The sequence below is a fragment of the Rhineura floridana genome, chromosome 1, assembly GCF_030035675.1.
Source record: "Rhineura floridana isolate rRhiFlo1 chromosome 1, rRhiFlo1.hap2, whole genome shotgun sequence".
NCBI lineage: Eukaryota > Metazoa > Chordata > Lepidosauria > Squamata > Rhineuridae > Rhineura > Rhineura floridana.
In genome coordinates this window covers 295,643,666-295,669,212 of record NC_084480.1, presented here as the reverse complement: position 1 = coordinate 295,669,212, position 25,547 = coordinate 295,643,666, and the positions used below count along the sequence as shown (strand labels likewise).

Here is a 25,547-nt window from a genome sequence, read left to right as displayed (position 1 = left end):
TCTTCCCTTACCCGGTCCCTTTTTCCCAGCTTTTTGAGCCTGTCAGTTCAGCAGAGACCGCGGCTGCGGTTCTCTAGCCTTTCAGGCGGGAGCTTGCGGCTGCAGCTCCCGATTTGCCCCACTGTTTGCCTCACCTAGGAGCCGGCTCTCGCGGCCTCCTTATTTCCCCCTCCAGGAGCTTGCGGCTTCGTCGTTCGGCGCCGGTTTTGACTCCGTCTCCCGACCCCTTAATTTTACCGCGGCTGCGGCTGATATCGGCTGCTGCCTAGCCGCTTGAGTTTTTTCCTTTTTTTCAGCCGTTTCTCCTCCCCAGATCCGTTTCCGGCCTTGTAATTTGCCGCGGCAGCGTTTGCAGCCGCTGGCTGCGGCTGATCTCTATTGCTGCCTCAGCGCTTAGTCTTTTACTCCCTGAGGCCCCGCCACTGACTTAGAGTGGTGTTACTTATATCGGGTCTGTGGCTGCAACGCGTTGCTGAGGCAGCGCCCAACATTTTTACAGTCCGCTGGGCTGCTCAGTGCCCGATTTTGCCCCCCCTTCGTAATACGCCATTTTGACCGTTATTTTCTCCCGCTCCTCGGTCAGACGCCATCTTTTTTCTCTTCTTTTCCCGCCTTTTTTGTTCAGTCTATCCATACTAAACAAAGGGGGCTTACCTGGCAAGGGCCCCTTGTACATCTGTGTTAGATAGGGTTCCTTAGCTCTACTTGGATTTCTCTATCACACAACTATTGCTGCTGCTTCTGACAACTAGCTGACAGCTAGCTCCTGTACTTCTGTGGCTGATTCATTATAGCTGTGACTGAGCCCTAAACTTTTGAAACTTGCCAGCTCTGTCACTGGGTGCACAACTTGTTGACCTGTACATTCTGCCCCTTCTGTGGCCGTGTGCTGAGACTGTGATATTGTGCATGAGCTGTTGACCCATACATCCTGCCCCCTCTGTGGCCATGTACCAAGCCTGAAGTTTACACTGTACATCCTGCCCCCTCTGTGGCCGTGTAGCTAGCCTGAAGTTTATACTGTACATCCTGCCCCCTCTGTGGCTGTGTACCAAGCCTGAAATCCAGCCTACATTATACTAACGCTGATACCATAGTGCATCCTGCCCCCTCTGTGGCCGTGCACTTAGCCATCTGCCAGTGTATCCTACCCCCTCTGTGATCGTACACTGTGCCTGTTCGGGTCCCTACATCCTGCCCCCGCTGTGGCCGTGCACTGCACCCAAAGTGAATATAAGATGGCAGAACAGCCAGGCATGTCTCAAACAGCCAAGCCGCAACCTTCCAAGGCAACTAAGACTAAGCATGCTAAAGCACTGGCTAAGACCAAGCATCTTTCCAGCCATAGCAAACCAAAGCATCCACGCTATGCTTCTGTGCCGACCCCCACCACAGCAGCTCAGGAACACATACGGGATATATTCCATTCACCTGCTGCTTCCTCTGACGAGGAGGACTTTGCTGGCTTTACTACTCAGCCTTTGCTTAACCAGCCTCCCTCCATGTTGCCGCCCAGGGCTTATCCTCCGGCTCAACTAACGAAGCCAGCTACTCAGGCACAAACATCTACCCCAACAGCTACTCAGGCTCAAACATCTGCTCCAACGGGGATGCAGCTGTCCCATGATTTCCTTTCCCAACTTCAAGGCATGCTGTCATTTTTCACCCAAATGCAGTCACCACCACAAGTCCCTGCCATACCTCAATACACTATGGACCAACGTGCGTGTCAAGAAGCACACCCTTCCTGTTCCCCAAATCCCTTTGATGTAGCCAGAGGCAGATGTATTGACGAAGCTTCGTATGGGGAGGAGTCAACCTTCACTGACCATGTTGAAGGAGATGACTGGAGCGACTATTCGGAACATGAGGAGGATACATTGTACCGCCTCTTTAATGCCTCAGATTATCAACCCCTGGCATGCGGGGTAGTTAACACCCTTGGTCTCCAAGCTGCGCCTTCAACATCTACCACTCCAGCTATCAAAGGGGCCAAGGTCCTCAAATCCCCTGCACCTACTGAGCACTACATCCCGGTGCTGGATCCCATCGCCAAACTGGCCTCTGAAGAATGGTCTCATCCATTCCAAACTCGCCGCTTCAAGAACCTGGCTGACAAGCTTTACGCCCTAGCTCCGGACTTTGCCACCAAGCTAGCCGTCCCTGGCATAGACGAACCAATCGCTAGTCTAGTTTCACGATCTCTTTTGCCCAGGGAAGGAGAATCCCAACTAAAGGACGCTACTGAGCGACAACTAGACTTCGCCCTCCGCAAGAATCATGAGGCCACTGCTTTCTCCATACGTGCCTCCGCATCTGCCTCCATCTTCTCCAGAGCAGCTATGATGTGGCTGGATGATCTTCTAGAGGACACTAACCCAGATCCTGTCTCTCTCAGAAGGTCACTGATAAAGTTGCGTAAGACAGCGGCGTTTGTGGCTGATGCCACTTTGGATGCCGCTCAACTGGGGGCACGAGCCATGACGGCTCAGATAGTTGCTCGACAGACCCTCTGGCTTCGCCACTGGCAAGCTGACTCTGTGGCCAGAATGAATCTGTCTAGGGCTCCCTACTCCGGATCTCTACTCTTCGGCGAGGAAGCTCTAAAGGCAGTGCTGGTTGACCCCAAAGACGCCCACAAACCGGTTTTGGCCACTGTTAAGAACATCGACCATAGGCCTTTCAGGCGACTTCCTCCCTTCCGTACTAACCAGCCCTTTCGAGGAACGCGGCCAGGAGGACGAGGCCGCGACTTCAGATCATATGACCCCAATTCCTTCAGGGGATCCTGGAACCGGCGTTTCCAGAGTAGAGGTCAGTACCAAGGGCGCAGGGGTACCTAATCGTCCTCATATAGGGGAGGGTCTCGCCAACGCAAACAGTATTAACGCACCTCCTGTTGGTGGCAGATTACTTAATTTTGGAGATCAGTGGCTGCGCCTCACTACGGTCTCCTGGATCAGGGAGCTCTTCTGTTATGGCTATGCAATAGAGTTTTGGGTGACCCTACCAGACAGGTTCCATCCGTCCCCTTGTCCAAGGGCACCAGCCAGGCACAGCGTCATGCAGACAGCTATACACCACCTCTTGGACATAGCGGCAATAGAGCCAGTCCCCACAACTGAAAGGTCGGAAGGGGTGTACTCCCTCCTATTTGATGTGCCTAAACGAGATTTATCATGGAGGGCGGTATTGGACCTCAAGTTCGTCAACCGTTTTGTAACATATCGCAGGTTCAAAATGGAATCACTCCACTCCATTACAGAGAGTCTGCATGAAGGAGACTTCCTGGCTTCTATCGACCTTAAGGAAGCGTATCTCCATGTGCCCATTTGCATAGCCCACAGAAAGTTTCTTCGGTTTGCCTTTGGCCACCAGCACTTTCAATATAGAGTGATGCCGTTCGGCCTCTCCTCTGCTCCGAGAGTATTTACCAAAGTGCTACTCATTCTAGTGGCTTATCTCCGGATTCAAGGGGTTCATCTCTACCCATATCTGGATGATCTGTTAATATGGGCAAAGTCTGAAGAGCTGGCTCATCATCATTTAACGATCACCCTCAATGTCTTGCAGGCCTACGGCTGGCTTGTCAACTTCGACAAAAGCCATCTTCAACCAACCCAATGCCTACTACATCTAGGGGCGATGTTGGACACCCTGCAGGCAATGGTATTTCTGGCTCCAGATCGCATTACTGCCATCACAAGCATCGCAAGGTCCCTGATACAACAAGCAGATGTCATGCTTCTAGCCAGGGCGCTCGGAATGTTCATCTCTACCATCCATATTGTGCCATGGGCTTGAGCCCACACCCATCACCTTCAGTGGACTTTGTTGCCCTTTCAACAGGACATCACCAGCTCCAACCATCGCAAAGTTCACTTGAGCCCCGCACTGCGCCTCTCCTTCCGCTGGTGGGCGAGGGCCCAACACCTTTCCAAGGGCACGCCGTTCAGAGAACCCCGCAGAACTGTTGTAACCACAGATGCCAGCCTCATCGGCTGGGGAGGCCACTGCAACTCCCAGTTCGTTCAGGGGGTTTGGTCCACCGCAGAGCAGACTCAAAGCATCAACTGGCTGGAGCTAAAGGCTGTACACTTAGCTCTACTTCATTTTCAGTCTCTGTTCCCTTTGGACCATGTTCTCATTCGAACAGACAACACGTGTGTAAAATCACATTTGAACAGACAGGGGGGCACCAGGTCTCGTCCTCTGCAGGACCTAGCCTCCCTCATCTTTGTCTGGGCAGAACAACATCTACAATCCCTGAAAGCAGAACATCTCAGAAGGATTTGGAATGTGACAGCAGACTGGCTCAGCAGACAAGTTTTTCCGGGAGAATGGAAACTTCATCCAGCCATTTTCCATCGCCTTCAGTGTCGGTTCGGCGCATTCTCAATCGACCTGTTTGCTTCCAGTCGCAATTGCCAGCTTCCCAGGTACTTTGCCCAATACCTGGACACAACAGCGGAAGCAGTGGATGCGCTATCAACACCGCGGCCAGAAGGTCTTTTGTACGCCTTCCCTCCAATACCAATGTTAGCCAAAACCTTGAGGAAGGCGCGAAGCGAGAGGGCACAGCTGGCCCTGATAGCACCATTTTGGCCACACCAACCGTGGTTCTCAGACCTTCTTGCAATGTCAGTAATGGATCCTTGGACAATCCCAGTCAGGCCAGACCTTCTATCACAGGGTCCAGTATGGCACCAGGATCCCACTTGGCTCAACTTAACAGCGTGGCGTTTGAACGGGGACATTTGAGGTCGGCTGGCCTGTCTGACGCTGTTATTGATATTATTTTGGCCTCGAGAAGACCATCTACCACTCGGATTTATCAACATACTTGGGTGGCTTTCTCCAAGTGGTGCCAGTCCCACCACCACGATCCATCCCAGGCCACCATGCAACAGGTGCTACAATATCTCCATAACGGCTTCATGATGGGACTTAGACCCAACACCTTACATCGACATGCCTCAACTTTGTCGTCTATTCTATCAGTTTCTTCTTCTGGTGCGACTATTGCCTCACATCCGTTCATCAAACGCTTTTTGAGGGGAGTCGCCCTACGATCTCCGGCTGTTGTCCATCGGTTTCCCTCATGGAGTTTGCCGAAGGTTCTGCAGGCCTTGCAACGCCCTCCATTTGAACCCATCAGGACTGTGCCTCTACGTATGCTGTCCTTCAAGGTCTTGTTCCTGATCGCAATCACATCTGCCAGACGAGTTTCGGAGTTGGGCGCATTGTCTTCTGCTCGCCATCTCTGCGTCTTCCATAAGGACTCTGTTGTACTGAAGACTGATCCTTCCTTCTGTCCCAAGGTTGATTCAGTTTTCCATTGCAACCAGGACATTGTTTTGCCTTCCTTTTGCCCGAATCCTACCCATCCTCTCGAGAAGGCTTGGCATTCGCTGGACATCCGGAGGGCTCTCAAGACCTACCTGTCTAGGACCCAGGATATACTACGAACTGAGTCTCTGTTTGTATCCTTTAACCCACGTTCTATAGGGCATAAAGTAACTAATTCCACCTTATCCCGCTGGTTGTGGGCTTGTATTGCCTTAGCTTACGAATCCCTTAAGCTTCCAGTGCCAGCTAGCATAACAGCTCATTCAACTAGGTCAGCGGCTACTACGGCTGCTTTACCTACCAACGCTCCTGTTGCTGATATTTGCAGGGCTGCAGTCTGGTCTACCCCACACTCGTTTATAAGGCATTATAAAATTGATCGCTATGCCTCTGCTGACGCCTCTTTTGGCAGACGAGTGTTGCAACAGGTTCTTAATGAGGATTAGCATGTGGGTGGTCCCTCCCTGTATGGGCTGCTTTGGTACATCCCACAGTGATGGTATACCTCCTATGGAAAATGTACCATTGGTCTCACCTGAAAGGTGATTTTCATAGGAGGTATCCCATCACGACCCTCCCAGTTGGAGGATGACTAGATATTTTCTCATGTGTTATATATTCCTGTTACGCTATTATATCTAAATTTATAGTGAAGTCAAGACTGCTAGTTCTGTTATTTCGCTATGTTGGAGTCATGTTATTATCAATGTTACCATTGTGTTATTTTCCTGCTGGCAGGCCTGTTGGCCTTGTTGTTGTATTTTTAGATATTTCTCTTTAGACTCGCTGCAAATGAACTGGAGAGTGGGAGGGGCCTGACGCCCCTAGTCTTGACTTCAAAAACATTCTTGCCTTCGCACGATAGGTGGAGCTACAACCCGCAGTGATGGGATACCTCCTATGAAAATCACCTTTCAGGTGAGACCAATGGTACATTTCAACTGGAGTATATCTTGTATGTACCCAGAGTACTCATTTGCTTGCCTATGATTTAGGCAGCTGAACAATTGGTTATTCACTAATAGGTAAAAGCCCAGGGCGGCAAACAAAGCACTAAAAACACTTTAAAACATCATAAAAACAGACTTTAAAATATATTCACTAATTAGCAAAAAACCTTGCGGTTTAAGAATGTACCTATAGCCCACAGATCTTTCTATCAAACTTTAAAAAGCAGGGAAATTGGGCAGCTATAGTGAAGGCACCAGGGGAGCAGAAGACCTGACCTCCTCTCTAAGATACTGTATTGCCCTACAAATTTGTCAAAATGCAAACACAATTTGGGTTGGTCTTTCACAGTCCAATCCACTTCCTGTGTAGCTTGGAAGAATTTGGTAACATGTGCCTCTGAATTTTGCATTTTTACAAATTTGTAGGGCATCACCTGACTTCCTCTCTTTCCTAAGGAGGCAGCCTTATACCAAATCCGTCTAGCTCTATATTGACTAAGGTGTTAGGCAGAAGTCCTTTTCATTGCCTGCCATCTGATCTTTGTTTACATGGAGAGGCTATCAGGTGAATATGAAACAGACCAAAATATTACACATTCAGAGGCTCAATGCAGATACACACTTAACATAGAAAGCTGGTGGAGGTGGGGGTAACACATTTATTTCTTTTTTAGCCAACTGCAGCTTTTTTGTCTTTGTAATTAATTGGTTATATTTGGCAAATTAGAATAGCATGATAATATTCTGAGATTTATTAGATGCTGATCTGTGTTAATATACTTGAATCTACTGTGTGCTTTTTCTGATCTATTCAGATAAAAATATGTATGAACTGCATCTCTCTCTCTCCTGTGTGTGTATATATATAATACTACTACAAACCAGTTAAAATCTCTCATTTTAACAATCATTAGCTGACAAAAACATCCATAAAAATAGAGATAATGACTCAAAAAATTGAAAAGTAAGCAGTTGTTTAAAGAATTATGTAGCCTTGATGTGCTTTTCTCTGGTTTCATCTGGAATAACTCATTTAAAAAGGCTATAGTAATGATGAAAAAGGTTAGTTTTAGAAAGGGAGAGCAGGCACAAAACCCACAAAAATCCAGGTCTATGAGTTTATTTCAGTATTTATTTATTTATTTAAAATATTTTCCGGCTCATTTTCTGGGCCATTGGCTGTTCAAAGTAGTTTACAATTAAAACCAACAATAGATGAAAAGAACAATAATATAAAAACTACAGCTCAGCAACACCAGGGACATAAAAGAAAAACAGAATTCAACCAGAGCATCACCATGATAATGAACACCATGTCTAGAAGGCCAACAGAAAAAGATAGAGCTTTGGGGTCTTCCAAAAACCCTGCAGCATAGAAATGTTGTGCAGGTCCACTGGAAGGGAATACTTTAGTGGTGGGGCATTACAAAGAAGTACCTCTGCCTCATGGCCACTCACCTGAATGACCTAGGGTATGGGCACACCAGGAGTGCTTCCAAAGCAGATCTTAAAATACAGGCAGAATTGTATAGGGGCAGACAATCCAATGAATAGGTTGGGCCCAAACTATCATTTAAAAAAAATAATCCTCTCTTTTTTCCTTTTCTTTTTAATGAGAAAGAAGTTTGAATTCTATCGTCACAACTGTAGAACATAAAAAACAAAACACAATGTATTTTGGTTTGATTATGGATGATTCAATTGCCTGGTTAGAAAGAAATCAACACTGACATCAGGACATATGATCTGTACCATAGAGGATCCTAACCTTTGAATAAAGAAGCCTCTCTTCTTGATCTAGGTGCCCTATGTTATGATCTGGGAAGACATTATTTCCTGCCAAATTCCATTCTATTCTCATCCCCAGTTAAGGGTAGAGGACCTCACACACATTTCTTAGGGCAAGAGCCCCCCTGATTTGTCTTTTCTCTTCCCCACACAATTAGGAACAATAACCCCTAAATTTACTTCAACTTGAGATTTGTTTTCCTTTCAAGCAGCAGTATAGTGGCAAATTCAGAAGTGCAGAGTCCCTTCATGATAGTCATAGCCATGCCCCCTCCATTTTTTTTCCTGCTGGGTTAAAGTATTATCCCACAACAACAGACATTCCTAGATGCCAATAAGCTCGAAAGGGGAGATTATTAACTAATGAGAAGAGCCTTCTCATTGGCTGATGGACTTATTTCACTCTGATTGGCTCCAATCAGTAGGAAAGGACAATGAAGACTGTTAGAAGACTCTTCGCAGTGGCTAAATCACTCCCCTTTCATGCTGATTTGATCATAGGATGCTGGAGACATAGGGTCCCTGCTGAGGCCCTGCTCCCAAAAAAGTAAGGGGTCTAAGACACACATTCCTGAAGACCCCAGATGACTACCCTCCTGATTTCAAGACGGGACCCTTGAGGAGGGAAGAGTAGAGGGGGCTAGAACTTCCTGAGATTGGGCAGGGAAGGCTGAACACCTCCCCTGCCCCCCCAAAGGCTACTGTTGTAGAGTCAAGACTAATTAATAAAGAAGAGGGACCATCTTTTTATGTTCCTTGGGAGCAGAGCTTTGCTGGGGAGTACAAACCGAGCAGAGCTGAAGGCCAAATTGCACATGCCCGTGAGTACAGTTACTCACTGTTGTGTGTGTGTGAGAGGGGGCTTTAGCCTATGCACACACACGCACACACTTCAATCCCAGACTGCAGGGCACACCTGCAGTTTGCTTAGCAAATTTGAATTCAATCTGAAGTGTTCATGCTTACCTTTAAACTAGGAGAAGGAAACCTTTTCTTCTGTTGAGGGCCCACATTTCCCTGGGAATAATTTTATTGGGGGGCATATGAGGTAGATGGAGCCAGAGACAAAGTGCTCTGTGTTAACTAATCCAGAACGGCTATCCTGGGGGGCAGGTTGCCCACTCATGGTCTGGGATCGGTGTGTACCTTAGAGATCATATGAGCTCCTGTCACAGTTATGGACAGCTGGACAGGCCCTGCTGTGCACTGCATAAGGCAAAACTTCAACTGCAAGGAACAAAACTATTATGCACTTCCTCCAAGGCTTGGGAATAAGTTCCTTAACAATGTTAGAAACTGTCTATCCCCTGTGATTTTTTGGAGACATTTTTAAATCTATTTTTAAGGTTTTGGGCTGTTGAAGCAGTTTGTATGCTGTTCAGATTTTATTTACTGGCTGATTTTTGTGTGGGTTTTGTGTTCCATGTTCCATTTTTTTAATTTACATATATTATATTATGTTTGTATACAGACTGGAAATTCAGTACATAGATATTTTAAAATGCATTAACAAGTATTGGTGTGTAATGTTTGGAGGCTGAAGTTATTTGAAAGGGAAGAAGAGAATTGCTGCTAGAATCCAAGGCATTTGATTCTATCCTTTATCCTGGGAGAAGGGCAATAGCCAGCATCCCTCCTTAGTGAGGCTGTCATATTTCTAGGTGGGGCTTCAAAGAAATGGATGGAAAATGTATTCATAATCAACAGTAGCATAGTGGTAAATTCAGAAGTGCAAGATCCCTTCATTATAGTTACAGCCACCACCACCCTTTTTTTGCTGCTGGGTTGAGAATGAGATCCTTCCTAATACCTTCTCCCACAACAACAGGTGCCCCTAAGAGCCAATAATCATGGAAGGGGAGAGCATTAGTTACTGAAAAGTGTCTTCTATGTGGCTAACGCTCTTCCTTTCACTCTGATTGGCTTCAATCAGCAGGAAATGACAAGGAAGCATGTTTGAAGACTCTTCTCAGTGGCTAACACATTCTCCTTTCATACTGACTGTCTCATAGGATCCTGGAGACATAGGGACCATACTGGGACCCTGGTCCTATCCCTGTTTCTGAGCCGTAGTGGGGAGACACCAGAATTTTTGTTGTTGTTACCATTTTCCTATTTTAAAAATGAGATCCCATTGGAAGCCTGGATTTTATACAGGCTGCTTTCCATAATATGAACCCTGCCATGACCCTGTCTACAATAATAGATTTTTCTTTGAAATTCAGAGATGGGTTGAATCTAGAAGTGTTTGGAAACAGGATGACCTATACTCCACCAGAGAAAGATGAGGGTGACTGAGGAAGCAGTGTTGGGTGCCCACAACAAAATAGCACAGCCACAGCTTGGAGACAGAGGATTCCAAGTTACCATTTGGCAAAACCCTTGTAGGACCTCCCCTGTGTCTACAGTCAGGAGGATGGATGTGCATACATTACGTTTATTTTTTTCACTTCTTCCAAGGATTTGTGGTAGGCTTCATTATATCCTTAAGAACATAAGAAGAGCCTGCTGGATCAGGCCAGTGGCCCATCTAGTCCAGCATCCTGTTCTCACAGTGGCCAACCAGGTGCCTGGGGGAAGCCCACAAGCAGATGACAGATCTTCTCAAAAGTGCTGTCAGATCAGTTAGACTGAGATATAGCAACTTATGCTAGGCCATTTGCTCAGCTTCATGGCCAAGCAATGATTTAAATAGGTGCATTCCATATTCCCATGTGCCTATGCATAGTGATTAACCTTATAGAAGCTGCAGGTATATTATGCACTAGAACTTTGGTGAGCTATAGAATGAATTTCTGTGTGATTTCAGCAAGTGGAAAGCTTTAATGGTTAAGTAATTAGTGCTGCACAGTAAATAGTATTGGTTCCATCAGAATTTATTGTACTGTTACTCTGTGCAAGGCACAAATGGAGCTCCAATTAAGCTGGATATACACCTAAACAAGGGTTTTATTAAGTGAAGGTAGTAGATTGTTATTCTCAGTTGCTTAGGGTTTTATTAACAACTGTGTTAGTCTCCAAAGTGACATTAAGATAAATAGTTTTTAAAAAATCCTCCAGGCAATTTCCTTAGTCCAGAAATGTGGAAGTTCAAATAGTTACAAGTAATTTTCACTCTGTGAGCTGTATGAAAAGGCTTTTTTAAAAATAGTAATAATGACGTATTTGACATGGCTGAATGTTAGTTTACAAACAAGCTTTTCTGACGTGGGCAACATGGAGACCCTTTTGTAAGGAATGCCTATTCAGTTTTAAGCCAGTTTTAATGTTGGCCTATCAACCACAAGTAACTCTTTCATGTTTAATATTTAAACATCATGTTTAATTTGTGTTAAAAACACTTGAGATATTTATTTTTATGATTATGGAACTTGTTGTTTAAATCATTCTGAGTCTTGTCCTTGGAAGAGACTGATGCTTGTCACAGGCTCACAAGCATTCCAGATATGATGCAAAGTGCTACTGGAGTGCTTTCAAATAACTCTCTCTATTTTGTTCACTTGTCTTTTATATTTAGAAAATGATTAGAAATCAGAGGTTCCTTGAAAAATGATCAACCTTTCCTCAGTGAGAAGATAAATAATAGCGAGTGTGCTTTCCCAAAAGACAGATATCCCAACAACACACACACACACAACACACACACACACAACACACACACACACCGTTACTGACCTTCCCTTACAATGTATATCTCCAAAGAAGTATTGGGTGTATGCTGGATTATGTTTTCATTTCATCTGGCTGCACTTCCTAAGCTAGGATGCTCCTCCCAAACTCCCTCACTTCAGCCTATTTTTTTTCCTACTAGGTTTGCTCCACTACCCTCTGTTTCCAGGCTTGCCAGACCTTTCCATCACTCCTGCCTTCTGTTTCTCTTTATTTCCTGGTCACTTGTCCTTTACCAGTTGCTGGAAAAACAAGTGGGGAAATTACTTTTGCACTTTGGCCATGCTTGTGGGATTCCATAAACAGATCTGGTTGGCCATTGTGAGAACAGGATGCTGGAGGAGATGAACCTTTGGCCTGATCCAGCAAGCCTTTTGTCCTTAGTCTGTCTTTACATCTGACTCTTTCCTAGTAGCTACAAGGCTTCGTTGTTCAGCTTCACAGCAAATGAGCTGTTTCACCCCACCCCACCCCCGCTCCTCCCAATTGTAGCTGTGACTCATTCTGAGATGCTAGTTGAGTAGCAGGCTCCAGGAGTTGGCCACATAATCCTATTATAGCTTCTGGAGTCTGGCATGCTGTTCACTTGGAAGCAGAGGGAGGAGAGAAAGGTGTTCTGCCTGAATGTGAGTGACTGTAAGTGTATATGTACTTCATCCCAGAGTATAACTTATGGTGTTCAGTAATCATTTTGCATCTGGTTCTCCTCTGTCCTCCGAGACACTATTCTGATCCAGCAAGGATTCTCAATAGAACACTTCCCAGAATTATTTGCAATATTCAGGAGGTCCATATCAAACAGGATGATTTGGAAAGTATTCCTTGAAGAAATGAAGTTTGAAAACCACTGCTTAAGAGCTGCAGTTCTTCTCTTATAAATCTCAATAAAAGTGTGTACTTGGTTGACAAATTTAACAGTGTTCTGTATGTATCTGGGAATGTGTATCTACTATGTAAATAAACTTTGTATTTATTTTGAAATTTATTTTGTCATTGTTAAGTTTTTTAACTTTTCACAGCTATAGGTTTGGACTCTTGCCCTGAACCTCAGACCCCAAACAGTGGAATTAAGATTGGAGACAGATACATGGTTGGAGATGTTGTTTCCTTCCAGTGTGATCAAGGATATTCTCTTCAGGTAGATTTTTTTTAAGACATGCACATGTATATTTTGATTATAACTAAAAGGTCACATAAAACATCTGCAATATAAAACCTAAAGCAATGAGCGATGGTTTTATGATTTGTCTCAAACTAATTGTCTTTTCCATTGGAACACCAATGCACATTCCTGGGGCAACCTACATTTCCACATTGATACCAATGATTCCCCCAAACAAATCTAGCAGATTTAGCTATAACCAAGGACTGAGCTTAGTTGTCTTTCCCTCCTTGAAATCAGCACTATACCCCATCACCCACACCCCAGAATGAAAATGCAAAGCAAAACAAATGGGTGGTATTCTGTGCTAGTCCTACTCACAGTAGACCCATTGAAGTTAATGAACTTAATTAACTTAGGTCTACTCTGAGAAGGACTTAGTTGAACACAACCCATAGGGTTCAACTAAGGGCCACAACTTTATTAACTTATTTATTTATTTATTTATTTATTTATTTATTTATTTAATTTGTATCCCGCCCTTCCTCCCAGCAGGAGCCCAGGGCAGCAAACAAAGCACTAAAACACTCTAAAACATCATAAAAACAGATCTTAAAATCCATTAAAACAAAACAGCATTAAAAACATTATTAAAAAGGGTTAAAAACATTATTAAAAAAACATATTAAACAATTCTGACACAGATGGAGACTGGGATAGGTCTCAACTTAAAAGGCTTGTTGAAAGAGGAAAGTCTTCAAAAGGCACCGAAAAGATAGCTGAGATGCCTGCCTAATATTCAACTTACCAGTCTAAACATTCTTAGCTATTTCACTGGGCTTCCTCAGACCAGGAGTACTTGCTGCCCAGCTGGTATGTAAGATATCTCTTTCTTCCTGCCTCGTTAGGGCAATCTCATCATACGCCAACTGTAACATGGCTTTTGCTCTCCACCGTCATACACCTGAACATGCACTGAAGAGGCCTTGGCAGCTTCAACCCTTTAACCAGTGAGCCTAGGAATTAGCTATATGTCTTTATGTATTAGCCAAAGGCCATCAATTGTACAAAAACAAAAATACAAAAACAGCACTTCTGAGATCTCCATGCTCCATCAATGCTAAAAGACAGTAAAGCATAACTAAAAAAAAAGAATCTTGCCTATGACTATAATTTAGTTTAATGCTCTTAGCTCGCTATTGGCAGCCTTACCTCCCTGCTTTCATTGCTCCAAATCATGTTGACAGTCAGTCATATGAGATTTAGCCCATTCTCTTTTAATAGCCAGAACAGCGACCAAAAAGCTGGCTAGATCAAAAATAATTTGATAGATCTGGCTTGTCAGCAAGAAGACTAAAATATCCTCTCCACTCCAATCCATTTTCCCCAATCATTTCTGTATGAATTTCTGCCTTGGGCAACAATAGAGACTGCACTGCAGCACAATGTGCTCCAAGGTCTCAACAGCTGACCGTCCATACTGGCACCAGCTTTTTCCCAAGGGGATCCCTCCGAACCGTCCTGTGGTATCTGTGGAGGGAAAGCTATTCATACTTAGGAATGAATTAGAAATTAGCAAGACTGCTAGGAGCCTAGTTGTGCTTCCCTCTGTCAAATACTGTCATGTTAGTAAACTATGAGAGGTTGATTTCAGTAAGTCTCCCTTCACCTCTCCAATGCTCAGTGTGCTCATGAGTGTAGCAACTTTGTCTCTTTTCCCTCCTACCTGCACTGTGCTCACTTGTTATATTCTTGGCCCCTACCAGTGACCAGTGAGAGCCAGTGTGGTGTAGTGGTTAAGGTGTTGGACTAGGACCTGGGAGACCAGGGTTTGAATCCCCACACAGCCATGAAGCTCACTGGGTGACCTTGGGCCAGTCGCTGCCTCTCAGCCTCAGAGGAAGGCAATGGTAAACCCCCTCTGAATACCGCTTACCATGAAAACCCTATTCATAGGGTCGCCATAAGTCGGGATCGACTTGAAGGCAGTCCATCATCATCACCAGTGACCAGCTAGTCCTGAATAAAGATGGAAGGATCTGTCAATTTCAGTTCTCTCCGTTTCTCAGTTTTTTCAATCTTAAATTCAATTCTTCACATTTCTGCAGCAGTTTTTAGTAGGCAGTATTGACTAACGTGCACATTTTGCAAGAAATTTCTCTTAATACAATTCATTTTGGTATGTTATTTTCACTCATATATTCATTTTTATGCACACTTATCCCCAATATATGAATCTTTGTAAACAATGGTTGGTTGGAGAACTGCATCGCAAAATTCAGATAATTTCAAAGGATGGCTGTATTTTGGTCTTCATGTGTCAGAAAGTATGGATTTGACTGATTTGGTTTCAAAAGCAAACAGAAACAAATGTCTCCACCATCCCTAGTCCTGAACTATCAAAATGGGGAGGGGGTCTGTCATAGCTGCTTCAAACTGAACTGGGAAGTGTGACCAGCTTAGATAGCAGTTGTCACTGTCTCTTGAATGGCCAAATATTATATCTTGGACCTGACATGCTTAGCCCTTCATCCTTCCCTCTGTACGAAGCAAGCCAGGGAACAGCACTATAATGGTTAATCATGGCAAAACAGAATTGTATTGGTAGATTGCTAAATTTTAAAACATTGATCTTGTCATTATAGGGCCATTCACATATCACCTGCATGCCTGGACCAGTAAGAAGGTGGAATTATCCCATTCCAATTTGCTTAGGTATGTTTTTTGTGCAAGATTATTTTTTTCATTTCAAAGCTGAAAGTTATCAGGCAATGAAACATTTACGTTTTAGATTATATGGGAGTTTATCTGTGAATTCTGCAATGTATTTTATGATTTAAGAATGAATGGGCAAGTAATTGGAAATTATCCTGAAGACGATCTGGAGAAGCAGATGTGTTATATGATTTAAATCATCACAAAAGTATTTAGGTGGATTTTATATTTTAAAAATAAATAAAAATACATCAGTTATGTAAATAGATTCAGAAAATGCAATATTGGTTCCCACACTAGTATTCATGACCAATTAGATAAAATTATCTAGATGATTATAAATTCTCCCAGAGATGAATATGACTAAATCAGGGGTCAGTAAACCTTTTGGATCAAAGTGAACATTTCACATTTTGAGAATGTTGGGGGCACCAGTCACAAAATGGCTACCATGTGAGGGTTGTGTGGCATAACACAAAATTAGAGTAGTCATGGTGAAGCTTTTCCCATAGTTGTATTTCTAGACTAGAGAAAGCTTGACCTGTTGAATTTCTCCCTGCCGTTGAAGGGAGAAGGCACAAGAACCCTGTTTTTCCTAGGCTGCCAACCTGTACCCACTTATGTGGAAGAAAGCCTCATTAAAGAGTCTTAGACATTTCTACCACTGTACTGGACTTTAACTATACAGTGAATTTTTAATGAGTCCCTGGTCTTTAGCCCCTGCAAAGCAGGAGAGATGCCTAAGCCTCTTTGCAAACTTTTCATACTTACCTTTTGATGGGAGCGAGATTCTTTAATATTCACCCATACTTAATGTGTAGTAGTATTTACAGAAAATAATTAACTTGTAGGCACTGTGTGATCTCAGTGAAACCCAGCACAGGAAAGATATATCCTGGTTGCTAGGGAAAGGGAAGGACAAACTATGGAGATTCCAAGGGAGGGGGGGAGAAGCAAGAAAAGTGCACTAAAAGGGCGGGTAAAACAACAGCTCTTTAGGACCCCAGAGATTCCTATTGCCTGGTGTCCAAACAAACAAATCACTTATCAATCACAGTTCTCACTTCACTCTTTGTCTAATAATGCTGATAGGCAAGAGCAGCCAGGCTGGCTCATTTCACATAAATCACTTAAAAGAGTACCTGCACATTTTGCTCCAAAACTTTCTTTCTTGGAGGGCTAGAGACTTACATGAAAGCTCAGACTCAGGGCTACCTGCTGGGGGCACCACTGAAAGCCTTGGCAGGCACCCATGGGTGACAATTGGAAACCCCTGGTCAAAATTAAAGGAATATACTATTGAGGGAAGCTCTTTCTTAGGGCAGTCTACATTACATCACTTTTCTCAATTGCAATGATTTTAGCATGAAAAATGGTACAACACAAGTGGAACCAGCAAAATATTTTAATTGTATTGTGTTTATTGCTTTGTTGTTTACTGCCCTGAACTCCTTTGGGAAGAAGGATAGGATAGAAATCTGATAACAATAAACAATAAAACAAAATGTTACAGTGTAAGGTGCTCCTGTTCATTGTTCTAATCAGCCATGACCACCTCAAGGATACTCCATTCCATCCCCACCCATCTCTTCCCTCCCCACAGGTACCTAACATTCTGTGGCCCTGATCATGCTCAGTCCTCAGTGTGTTTTATGTTTGTTTTTTTGCAGGGGTGGAATGGTGGATTAATCTCTTCAGATTTGTTTTCTTAAGATCTTGGGGGGTTTGGTATTTGTGTTCACCTTGGAGTAACCCACAGCATGATGATAACTTCTGTCTTTACAAAAGGATTATGGTGCCATTTTGGCTATCTGAGTTCTATTAAAAGCAATATTTACCACAACATAAAATAATACCCAACTTTTGGATATAAAAAGTCACTTATTTAGCAAATTAAGACGAAGAGCTTAACTTTTAAAATTTGGTTTAATCTTGTTTTATGTTACACCTTATGTTTCTCTCTCATTTTATAGCACAATGTGGTGGTTCTATGTCAGATTTCAGTGGAGTGATTCTTAGCCCAGGATTTCCTGGAAACTATCCTAGCAGTTTGGACTGTACATGGACTATCAAGCTGCCCATTGGTTTTGGTATGTTTTATTCCTGTTTAATGATAATACAGTGTGACTTCTTCTTGTTGTCCACTTCTATCACTTGTAAATGTTTTTATATATGAATATGCCTCACTTTTACAGACAGGTGTACAGGAGGCATTCTTTCTTCACACAGAGGCTTTTTTGGTATGTATATTAAGAGCATAGGAAACTGGCTTTTATGGAGTCAGATCACTAGTACATCTCACTCACTATTGTTTACACTGACTGGAAGCAGCACTCCCTGGATATACAAGGACAGAACACGGGGCATTTTGCATGCAAATAATGTAATCTACCACTGAGCTATAGTACTTTCCTAATGTATATGCAGAGGTCTCATGCACACAATTTTCCTGTTTGTTGCAGTATATGAAATGGCCCAAAGTAGGGACTGGGAACTTAAAATGAACTGTGATCTCAGATTGGTGCCGTCCATTTGACAAAACCTTTGAGGTTATAGAAGAGTAAGTGAGCATGAAAAACTGTTGGAAATATTTGAGCTGAAAGAGTGTAGCCTTGAAACACACCCTGAATGCACTTCATTCAGCAGATTGGCTAGTAAGCAGAATGAATAAGGGCAAAACTGCTTGTGGTTATTATTAACACTATTAGCAATTGTGTGGCTATTTTTTGTTTGTTTTTAAAGTAGATAAGAGTCATAGGTCTCTAATCCAGATTATCTGTTGAGGAATTGCTTTAGCTGGATTTTGTCCTCCTCACTTACCCTGCTACTTGCATTGGGAGGAAATCTGATTTGCACTAATGACACTAAAAGACATTGGCATGGATCCAGATATGCACTTCCAGAACAGAAGTGCTCCTTCCATACACCTAAGGGACCAGGATCCAGTGGAGGCTTCCTGCTGGAGGAAGAGGATGAAATTTTATACAATTCCCTCTTATAACTGCAGCACCCCAATGCCACCTCCCACACTGTTTTGGAGGAGGCTGCAAGGTAAAAAGAAATCATTGTGAATAAAACTCCACCAATTAGAAGTCTAGATCCAGCCAATCATTAATAAAATAAATGTGGAAAAGATTATGTTTCAGAGAGAAAAAAAGGAGGTAACATTGCCCCAACGCTGGGGATTTTCAGAAAACGCACAAAAGTGTATCTTCTTATGCAAGCTTTTTGGAATGTGCAATAATAGTTTACTTTCTACATATTTTATTAGCTGGTTGTTGTTTTAATTGTTACGTATCTATTCTATGTTATTGTTTTTATTGTATTATAATCTACCCAAGGACATTGGGTGAAGGGCAGGTAGTAAATATGCTAAATAAATGAACAAATCACATTATCATTTGAGGGCTTGTAGAGTTCTGCATTCTTTTCCCTCAGCTGTATTCTATGGTGTATAAAAATGAAACAGAGGGAATCTGTATAGTTGGAAATAAATAAATATGTAGCATAGTGGTTGATCTAGGACATAATTTATGTGACCTAGCAAACTGTTTGTGAGGCTGTCTTTATAGTTTGAAGGAATCTGCTTTTTGCCACAAAAATCATTTAAGTTTAATAATAGCAGCATTATTCCTCACTTTTCAATAATTAAACTGGCATTAGATGTATTTTGTTCAATTTTATATGATATTCATATGGTTACCTCTGACAGAACCACTCAACAGGGTTCAATTTTTTATCATGAAAAGATGTTTTTATTTTTTTAATTTCATTTATATTTTTTCACCTTATTTTACTTTATTTGGAGCACTGCTTATTTTATATTTATGTCCTGATCTTTTCTAATAATTTTGGAAAATCACTGAATGAGACATATAATTCCTTATAATATGGGCAAACAATGGGCACAATCATGGCTACTGTGTACTTTTAATACTACTGAAATGTGTTCATTTCATTCCCTTCAATGGGACATAAATTCACAGCTTTCTGAGGTCTACACACTGTTCAGTTGTTCACATAATTTGCAGTAAATATGTCTTATAAAGTATTCAAAGTATTTATTACTTTAAGAATAAGTATTCACTATTTCTTTTATCTCTGAATGGAAATTAATGTCTTTTTCTCACCACAAGAAATAGTCCTTCATAATGTTCCCAAATTAATTAACTTTATTTCATCCATTCATTTCATCCAGTCATTCCACTGACTTTACCTCAGGGACTCGGGGCAAGTGGAATGGATTATATACAGGTGTTGCATTAAAATGAACCCTTTTCTTGGCAATGCAATAGACTCTGCTAAGATTCCACACTACAATCAAGTTTCTGAAAAGTATTTGAGTCTGAATGACAAACTAAAATGTGACCAGAAACATCAGAATCTGACTGCATGTTGTCCAGTAGTATGATATCCCCAAGACTGTTGGTTTTTTTTACAGGATTTATGGGTGATTGTCAAATAAGACATACTCAAAATAAATCCATTAACATCAGTGGGTTTATATTACTTAACCCCATTTATTTCAAAGGGTCTACTCTATTACTAATGTTGGATATCACCATATACATTTCTATACATGATTAGCATACAAATTGTTGCTATATTTTATCATATCTGTTTATCAAAAATTGCTTTTCAGGTGTGCACTTGCAGTTTGTAAATTTTTCGACTGAGACAATACATGATTATTTGGAAGTAAGAAGTGGATCAACAGATATTAGCACTGTTATAGGGAGACTCAGTGGCCCTCAACTACCAGCCTCTTTGTTTAGTACAACCCATGAAACTAGCTTATATTTTCACAGTGACTATTCTCAAAACAAACAAGGATTTCATATTGTCTATCAAGGTGAGTGGTTTCACTTACTTATTTTAGAAACTTTTAAAATATGTATTGGTATTGGTAGAGGATGAGACAACCTAGAGATGTTGGGGATTAAGTCTGGGACCTGCATAAAAAGCACATGCTCTACCAATGAGCCATGGCAAAACAGATAGCAAAGAGGTCAGTGTAAAGGATATGAGGCAAAGACCAAAGGAGGGAGGGAACCAATGAAGAAAATATAGCCCCATCTGAACGTTATTGCTTTAGAATAACTGGAAAGTTTGGGGGTGTTTATACTTGTTCACAAACAGTAATATCAGATCAGTTTCCCGAGGAAGTAGGAGTACCATGAGCCTTTGTGGTTTAATCAGAGCCACCTGCAGGAAAGAGTACAGGGGTTGTTGGAAGAAAGATGCACATAGATGTGGAAGCATATTCTGTATTCAAGCCTGCCATCCATGCAATTTAGATACTATTGTATGTGGCAGGATTGAGTCACTATTTTGAAACTTTTTTAACAGTGTCAGTAAATCTCAGTAGCACAAGGTTTAATCATACTGAGTTGTATCCAACACTGTACAAGTGGAGATCTACTCACACGGCAAGACTTTCTTTCCCTCTCCTCCCCCCACCCGCTGCCCAAATCTGCTGCGGAGAGTCCTTAAAACCTCTAGAGCTTATTTTGAGGGTGTGCAGGGGATGGAGAGGACAAGAGAGGAAGAGAAGGTTCTGTTATGCACAGTGGAGTCTGTTATGCCAGCAGAGGTGCAATGTTGGATGCAGCTCATTGGTTTTACCTCAGTTTGAGCAGAATAGGGTCTCCAATTCTATTCTGGGAGTTGGGGTATGTAAGCCTTGCATATTTGTAGCTTTTTATTTTAGTAAACAACAAAACAAAACAGTGGCAGTATATAGATGTTGTGTGTGTTTGTAAAACTTTATGGAAACTATGGGTTCAGAGGAATAACTGTTGTGGATTGTCAGGGTATATCCACCATCATATCACATTTGATGTCTTTGTAAGGTCTTTTATTTTGCATATATGCACAAAATAAATACACAAACAAATAAAGTCATCTCTGTAAAGATCTTCCTTGTCAGTGCATGGAAAAGATATTTATGATTTCATTTCAGCTTATCAGTTGCAAAGTTGTCCCGACCCACGTCCCTTTCGCAATGGTTTTGCCATTGGAACTGACTTTACTGTAGGCCAAACTGTTTCATTTGAGTGTTTTCCTGGATACACTCTAATTGGGAATTCAGCACTTACATGCCTTCATGGGATCAGCCGTAATTGGAACCATCCTCTACCAAGGTGTGAAGGTATGTTTTCAGTAGATAAGTACTTGTTCATGTGGATTTACCCTATATTAGCAATTAACCCTCAAAGAATTTGAGATGAACCAGAAATGGTCTTCTAAGAGATTGGAATGATTAAGAGATTGGTAGAGGGCTGTGAGATCCCATGATAGTTAAGGCTCATGGAGAAGAGGGAGATTAACACCCAAGAGGAGTAAAGACCTAGAGTAATAGCAAGAGATCCAACATTTATTTATTTTTTATTTATTTAATTTAATTTATATACCGCCCTAAGCCCGAAGGCTCTCTGGGCGGTGTACATAAAATAAAAACAAGTACAATATATAAATACAATAAGTACAATGAATCATCTCGTTTCAAATGTCTTTAATCTGGTTAGGGATCATGTGCAATATGTCTGCACCAGGCCAATGATGAGAAGACTAGTGTCAGAAAACCTTTTCTTCCTATATATTTGTAAGCCCCTAGCCTATCACATTGCAGTTTGCCACACCACAGACAAGTGGCACTACAATCTGCAGCCTGACCAAGCCATGCTGGGCTCAAGGTGGGTGTGGGGCAAAGGAAGGAAGGCCAGAGGAAGGAAGCAAGGTGGGTGGGGGAAGAAATTAAGGGGGATGGGAGGCTGGCAAGCACTTTAGCAGGGTGCCAGTGACCAAGGCACTCTCCATGGCAGCAACATATGTTCAGGGGGCTGCAGGGTGGGGTGGGAGGCTACAGGGGCACAGTAACAGCCAATGCAAGCAGGCAAGGAGCACGAGTGGACCAATGGCAGTCTACACACACCAACACATAATATTGTCCTTTGAACATCACTCCCAGAGGCGGCAGTGATGGCCACCCGCTTAGAGGGCTTTACAAGAGTAACTTTGTACATAACATTGTGCTAATGAACACATCTGGGTATTAATATCATATAATGTCACCTTGGGCTCCTGCTAGGAGGAGGGGCGAGATATAAATTTAATAAATAAGTAAGAGTATTAGACAAATTCATGGAGGATAAGGCTATCAAAGGATACTAGTCATGATGGCTATGCTCTGTCTCCATAGTCGGAGACTGTATGCATCTGAATATTAATGGTTGAAAACTGCTGGAGGGAAAAGTGTTCTTGTGCTCAGTTCCTGCTTGCGGATTACTCACAAGCATCTGGTTGTCCACTGTGAGAACAGGGTCCTGGACTAGATGGGCCACTGGCCTGATCCAGCAGGCACTTCTTATGTTCTTATGTCCTTTTAGTGGAAGTAGGGGATGGAGGTAGACAACAATGCAGATTTCCCCAACCTGGTGCCCTCCAGGTGTTTTGGACCACAACTTCCATCAGTTCTTGCCAGCATGGGAGTTGTACTTCAGAACATCTGGAGGGCACCAGATTGGGGAAAGCTAGTTTAATGCATTACATATGTTCAATAGAGTTTCTCCTTCTTACCAGCTTTCATAACAGGTTTGTTTTGTTTTAACTTATACCATTTTTAGAAGCAGAAATATTATGGCCTTATGGACATCATCAGGTTTCTTGATGGTTTTGTTTTGTTTTTACAGCTCTTTGTGGAGGAAATATAACTGCAATGAATGGCACCATATACTCTCCTGGCTATCCTGATGAATACCCAAACTTCCAAGACTGCTTTTGGCTTGTAAGAGTACCACCTGGGAATGGGATTTATATCAATTTTACTGTTCTTCAAACTGAGCCAATATATGATTTCATCACTGTTTGGTAAGCAGAAATAAATATTACTGATTTACAGTATTTTATAATATGTGACACGTAGGAGCATGAACATTTACAAGCTGCATCTAGCTGATTTGTTATGTTTTAGTGTTGCAAAGTAGTGGTGCAAAATATTCTCCCAATAGAAGACATATTTTATTTTGTTTAATGAAATAGCTCAGGAATGGTAAGATGTACTCCATGGTTGAAAAAATGTTCTGCATAATTACTTTATTGGGATGACTTGTTTGCATTGTATTATATCCTAAATCCAATGCACACTTACCTGTGAGTAAGCCCCATTAAACATAATGGCACTTCTTTATGTATACATATAAGATTGTGCCACATGTAATATAACACTGATGAGCAATAGCTTCCCAATAACTGTCATGAAATGCAACATAGAGAATCCCCACTAGAGAATACTTCTTGGTTCATACAGTTATGCTCATTCCTTGATGGCTAAAACACCAGATGATGATTTGTATGTATGAATGGGCCACCATAGATTTAACACTTTTATTTATATTTTATGTAACAATATATATATACACCACCTGATTATAATAAAACCTCTAAGACGTTTACAAAAAACATTAAAATTATTAATTAAAAACTTTCAAAGATAATGAAAATTAACAGTAAACTAAAAAAGATTAAAACATGTCAATATCTATGTGTCTAGATAGGCTTGCCTAAACAAAAATATTTTAAGCAGGTCCTGAAAAGAGTGAAAGCACCTGCCTGATGTCAATAGGGAGGGAATTCCGAAGTGTAGATGTTGCCACACTAAACGACTGATTTCTTACAAGTTCAGAACATATTATATGGTACCTGTAACAGTGCCAGTTCCACAGATCATAGTGGTCAAGTGAGCACATATGAGGTAAGGTGATCCTGCAGGTAAACACTGCAGATCAAACTTGCATATATCCTCAGAGCCCCTTAAATAAAATGGTCAATAGAGCTCGTTCACACATTCAGCTGCTAGTCAACAAGTGTGCAGTGGTCAAGTGTATATGTGAAGCAGGCCTCTCTGGCAGAAAGGTTAAATATAATTTTCTGCAGATATTTATGACTGGAGACCTTGCTTTTTTAAAGTAATGTATATAAGTTTTTAATGTGATGACTCTATGTTGCTGTTTTAACATTGGTTGTACATCACCCTGAGCTTAGATTTATAGTATACAAATGCATTTAAGCAAATACTTACTTACTTACTTACTTACTTACTTAACTTACTTACTTATTGATATCCCACCCTTCCTCCCAGTAAGAGCCCATTGAGGAGTGTAGCTGGAAAGGAGGAAAGAAGAAAAGGAATCAGTCAAAATGAATGTATGACAAAATGTATGACAAAAAGGGGTGCAGTTGCTAAGGCTAAAGCAAGTTTGTACAACAACAAAAAGGGGGAAATAGGCAATAGTCATTCAGTGTATGTCTGTCTGAATGGCCCCATCTGCCGTGCCATCCACCTGAGGCTCCATTTATCCTTATTTAGCTTTGGCAAATGGCTACCATAGACATGGCATGGCCTGTCTGATGACCATGGGCAGGAGCTTGATCCTGGCAGTGCTAAGCAGAGCTGGAAAGCCATGAAGGCCAAACAAAAACCCCTCTTTTGTCTTGGCTGCAGTTCCTATAGCAAGTTCAGCCTGTATTTGTCTGGTCACCCATCTCCTTCAGCTGCAGTCTAGTCATCCTCATTTGCTATTTAACTATCTACGTTTAGTAAATGGATGCTGCCTTATATGCAGCCAATCTCCTGATCAAATTAAAAATATGAATCATATGGTGTTGAAAAATACTATAGAAGCAGCTGTGCCTAATAAACACCATAATTAGGAATGCTTGAAGAATTCATTCTTTATGAATTCTGGTATCAGCTGACTTCAGATATCTTCTGGACTGATGTGTGGAATGTAATTATACTCTAGATTTCACACTACTCCAAATTTTGCAATAAAGTTCATACCAAACATACCAAAATGCATTTTATATAACATATTTTAAATAAAATAAATGAGATAAAGATATATTTAGAAATGCATATTTTTAATAAAATACAATTTTAAAGGAATTTAAATATGTTTTTGCAGATTTGTTAT

The 25,547-nt window shown here is 41.9% G+C and overlaps 1 protein-coding gene across 3 annotated transcripts in view; it reads left to right on the top strand.

Annotated features, from left to right (window-relative positions):
• CSMD3 (CUB and Sushi multiple domains 3) overlaps positions 1-25,547 on the top strand; it is a 1,044,618-nt gene that overhangs the window by 849,081 nt on the left and 169,990 nt on the right. For all 3 annotated transcript variants that reach the window (XM_061605340.1, XM_061605331.1, XM_061605321.1), the window contains 6 exons: positions 12,776-12,894; positions 15,504-15,573; positions 17,547-17,663; positions 20,216-20,425; positions 21,536-21,724; positions 23,265-23,442. In XM_061605340.1, the coding sequence (XP_061461324.1) occupies positions 12,776-12,894; positions 15,504-15,573; positions 17,547-17,663; positions 20,216-20,425; positions 21,536-21,724; positions 23,265-23,442 (883 nt within the window). The remainder of the gene's footprint in view (positions 1-12,775; positions 12,895-15,503; positions 15,574-17,546; positions 17,664-20,215; positions 20,426-21,535; positions 21,725-23,264; positions 23,443-25,547) is intronic.